This window comes from Triticum aestivum, chromosome 3D (assembly GCF_018294505.1).
Source record: "Triticum aestivum cultivar Chinese Spring chromosome 3D, IWGSC CS RefSeq v2.1, whole genome shotgun sequence".
Taxonomy (NCBI): Eukaryota; Viridiplantae; Streptophyta; class Magnoliopsida; order Poales; family Poaceae; genus Triticum; species Triticum aestivum.
Genome location: NC_057802.1, coordinates 516324875 through 516329354, shown reverse-complemented (window position 1 = coordinate 516329354; position 4480 = coordinate 516324875). Strand labels below are relative to the sequence as shown.

Genomic DNA, 4480 nt, shown 5'->3' with positions numbered 1-4480 from the left:
ACATATTTTCCATTTGTTTAGATATGTAAATGTATCGGGTCCTTATTTAAGATGGACCCTAGGCCCAAGGCGAAATTCAGGTGCGCCTACTTCTTCATTGTGCCAGCTCCCTCCATTTCTATTGCAAGATCTTTCTTCATTCCAAAATTTTGATCCGTGGAACAGTGACAAGGGCCAAGTTTGCACTTAAATCCATGCTTAGAAAATGATTCCAATCTTTTGATTCCGCAGAATAGTGAGAACGGCAACAAGGCTGCACTTGAAAGGACGCGGAGTACCTACTCCCGAGCTCAAATGCGCTCTTATGAGCAGTAAAATCAAAAAAAAAATATTCAAAAAGTTCTGATTTTTTTTTGTGGTAAACTTCGACAAATATTTTGCATGCTTGCAAAAATTTAGCATGAAATGACATTCGTGGAAGGTGTGGCAGAAAAAACAAAATCAGCTTCCAAAATGTTTTCGAAACTAGCATTTTTGGAACATCGATTTTGTTTTTTTCCACGACTTCCAAGAATGTCATTTCGTGCTAAAAATTTGCATGCACACAAAACATTTGTCAAAGTTGACCCAAAAAATATATAAAAAATTGATTTTTTTACTGTTCATAAGTGAGCATTTGAGCTCGGGAGCAGAATATGACTTTGGCACTTGAAACCTCTATTCATGGAATCAATATCACCAACAACAACTCTAAAATTCAAGTGTGGATGCGAGGTATAATCGTTATAAAAAAAATGGAGAATGAACCCTTTAAATTGTTGATTGCCCAACAAGGGGATACGAGCTTCTATTGGATTATATTGTAATAATATGAATTGCAAATTTCAAATGATTGTATATGTGAAATACGATGGGCCGAAGCCAGCCTGAACACAATTCATTCATATACCAGAATTCACTTGCAGGAGATTATATGTGTCTGGGAAACTATATATTGGAAAAGTGTGTATTGTTGTAACAGAATATATAATTGATGACCCCACAAAAGAAAATTGATGCAACATATATGAAAGAAGGTCTAATATTTGGATTAAAGAGGCATACAGATTCACCTCTAAAAAAGGCATATTGATTCGTGAAGAATAATATTTCAAAAAAATAAATCAAATTACTTGTCTGTGAAATTTAGGTATTGTGCACTTTGTCTGAATTTCAAATTTTTTGATGTTGATACAATGTACATTAGTTTAGACGTGGGTTGCACGTGCACGCTTACTAATAAAGAAAAAAAGTACAATATTCATTATCTGATGATAATTAATAGTTTATAATTAACTTCAGGAGATTTCTCCCCCCTTGAACTATGCAAATGTCAAAGTCGTCTCATACCAATTCTATGAATACATTTCAGGCATTTCGATGTTGGTGAATACTTTGTGAAAAAATATGCTAGACTGTCACGCGATTTGGTTTGCAAAGTATCAATTTTTCCATTCTTTTGTAATTCATGAAGAAAGAACAATTTAGGAGCAATATGTTTTCTGATATTACTTTTATATAACACTTGTTCATCTGAGCAATGCAAGTGGCATTATCTTCACAGATAATAGTTGGTGATCCTAATGAACCAACACCAACACCACGTGAAGTTTGAATGTGGTTAATCACTCTACGAAGTCAAACACATTCTCGTGATATTTCATATAATTCGATTTATTTCAGAATGATTAGTGAAAGTTACTACCAAAGTCTGTTTTGTTGACTTCCATGGAAAGGCAGTTCCATCATATAGGAATACAAAACTTGTCTGTCACCAGACCAAGCATTATGGATCAGATAAATAGCCAGCATTTGTATAATCTATCATAGCATGTCTTGTTTTTTTTATAAAATAATCCCAAAATCTTTTATGCCATGCATGTATCTGTAGATATTTTTCACTCACGTCCAATGACATTTTGTTGGAGCAGCGTTGTGCCTAGCTAATAAATTTACCACAAATGCGATATCAAGCCTAGTGGAATTGCAAGGTACATTAGCACTCCACTGAAATATGAAAACTCAGGTCCTAATATCTCTTCGTCATCAAATCTCAGGTCCTAATATCTCTTCGTCATCATCCTGATGTCTAAAAGGATCTTTATTCATATCCAGGGATCTGGCAACTATACGTGTTTTGGATGGATATGATTTATCCATGTTGAATTTTTGCAAAATCTTTTGAATGTAAGTAGGTATACTAATATTCTTGAGGGAAGATGCTTAAGCTATAAGCCTCAGGAGAACCTTCGGGTGTGCGGCGACTGCCACGCCGCGATCAAGATGGTCACCAAGGCGTACGGCAAGGAGATCATATGAGGGACGCCAACTGCTGGTAAGTTCGGCGTTGGCAGAGCAGGTACAACAACGAACAACCATCGCCTCATTTTTTATTTTTGACAGATCCAGCGTAGGGATGTGTATGGGAGAGCTGGATGAGGACACTGAGAAGAGACCTTTGTTTTTTCCTCTGACAATCGCTTGTATTTCTAGATTAGATTGCACCAAAAGATGCCAGTGATGTACATTCTCGTGCTACTTTGCTATTTGAATGGCCCTTTTGCTATGTAATCCTACCATTCTATTCGTCGTCAATATCCTTTACAGCATCCTGGAAAACAAAGAGGAGAAGCAGTTAGCAATAGTAGCCGAGGTTGACAAAAAGGAAATAACACATCTCAGTAGTTGATTCCCACTGTTACTATATACATATACTACAAAAGCTTAATTACCTTAGCAAGCCGTGTTACATAAGTAGCAGCAACGGCTGTAACTAATAGGCCTATGCCCAGTGTCAATAGCTGGTTGTTTCCTCCCAAACCGATCTCCGTCTCATCTTGCTGCAAAACGAGGGAGCCATCTCATGGTTCCAAGTATTCAAGCCACTTGATTAAAAAAAAAGATCTCATCGACCTTATGAGTTCATCATTGTTTCACTCAAGAAAGTTTATTTTTATTAGGTTTGAATGAACTACGGTACCTCTATAGTTCAACCGTCCTGACTACAGATACAACTGAATTTTCAAAGTATCAAATGAAACACCATGTTCTAATACTTTGCTGAAATATTTGAGCTGCTACCAGCGACAGCAAAGCACACTATAGACTTAAGGGGTGCCTTGAGTTGGATTAAGGTGTCCGCATTTTGATATATACAAGTGCTATTACATTCTGGACACTTCACTAGAAAGCAGATACGTCAACATGCTGCAAGACACCCCCATATCCATGGGATGGAGACGGTTCTTATGAGCTACTCCCTCTGTAAACTAATATAGGACGTTTTAGAGACTTGTGTCAAGTCTCTAAAACGTCCTACATTAGTTTACAGAGGGGGTAGTATTCTATATAAGAGTAGAGAACACATATGTCTGTAAAGCATTTTTTATGGCTTGAAAGAGTATATACTGTATAGTGGAGCAGTATCCATGATGTAGCAACAAAAGCAAGTTTGCAAAGAAAAGGTGAACTAAGAAAAGATCAACGGTTTACGAACTTACGATTATAGCTCGCCCAAATGCACCAGCACTGACATAAGCCCATGTTCCTGGAAGCATACCCAACCAACTGCATACGTACAAAAGCAATATCTGAGGTAAAAATTGCTTTAGGAAAAATATATACTGATGGAAAAAATTTCAGTGTAATATTCCTTCACAAAGGAATGCTCAATTTGTATTGGATCAAAAAGTTGTCAGTCCCAAGGAATGCTCAATTTGTATTGGATCAAAAAGTTGTCAGTCCCTTAATAAGGTATATGGTATTTGCTACTCCTTTGATTTTGTTAATCGCATGCGTCCGTAATAACATTACTACACTGCATCATGAATCATGCATATGAAACTGTAAGTTAACAGGTCGTTAAGAACAGCTAAATTTCTCAATGAATGCAGTTTGCTCTGTGGAATAGAAGTTTAAGGCTATGTACTTAATTTTTCTGTGTGCAGGAATATGTACTTCATTATTTCTGTTAGATTCACGGAGAATGCCAAAATAAAATAAGGAAGTGGGAGTAGAAACTAACCTGCCCAACACGTAGGGTAAGAACTTGACTGAAGTCAAACCGTACAGGTAGTTCCCAAGGGAGAAGTGGGGGGAGAGGACGGGCGAGGGGGAGAGCCGCTGCGGCGAGAGGAGGTGCGGCTGCCTCATGGGGTCGGGCTGTCAGGCTTGCTTAGCGCGCGGGGTGTGCGGCCATGAGAGCTCGGAAGCGATAAGAGAGAGAGAGGGGGGGAGAACGGGGAGGGAGGAAGGCGCTGGAGAGTGAACGCGGAGCGGCATGTGGATTGTGGGCGCGGTGGCTGCGGCGCGGGCCCGCTGTCGCTGCCCTGCTCTCTGCCGTTCCGTGGTGGCCGAAAGCCAGCAGAGCTGCTGAGATTCCGAAACCTGAGCGCGTGGTCTGTGATTGGTGCAGCGGAATCTGTGATCGAACTGAAAAAGATGCCCCCACATTTCCCCGGTCTGGGCTCAAAAATCCTGCACCAGCTGAACTGGTCTCTAG

General features: G+C 39.4%; 1 protein-coding gene across 1 annotated transcript; it reads right to left on the bottom strand.

The window, feature by feature from the left end:
- Window positions 1-2447: 2447 nt before the first annotated feature.
- LOC123075164 (uncharacterized) lies at window positions 2448-4258 on the bottom strand. Its single transcript, XM_044497829.1, has 4 exons — window positions 4004-4258; window positions 3480-3546; window positions 2712-2819; window positions 2448-2590 (listed from the first exon to the last, which is right to left on the bottom strand). Exons 1-4 carry the CDS (start codon window positions 4129-4131, stop codon window positions 2561-2563), a joined length of 333 nt encoding a protein of 110 aa, XP_044353764.1. The 5' UTR covers window positions 4132-4258; the 3' UTR covers window positions 2448-2560.
- Between the last annotated feature and the right edge of the window lie 222 nt (window positions 4259-4480).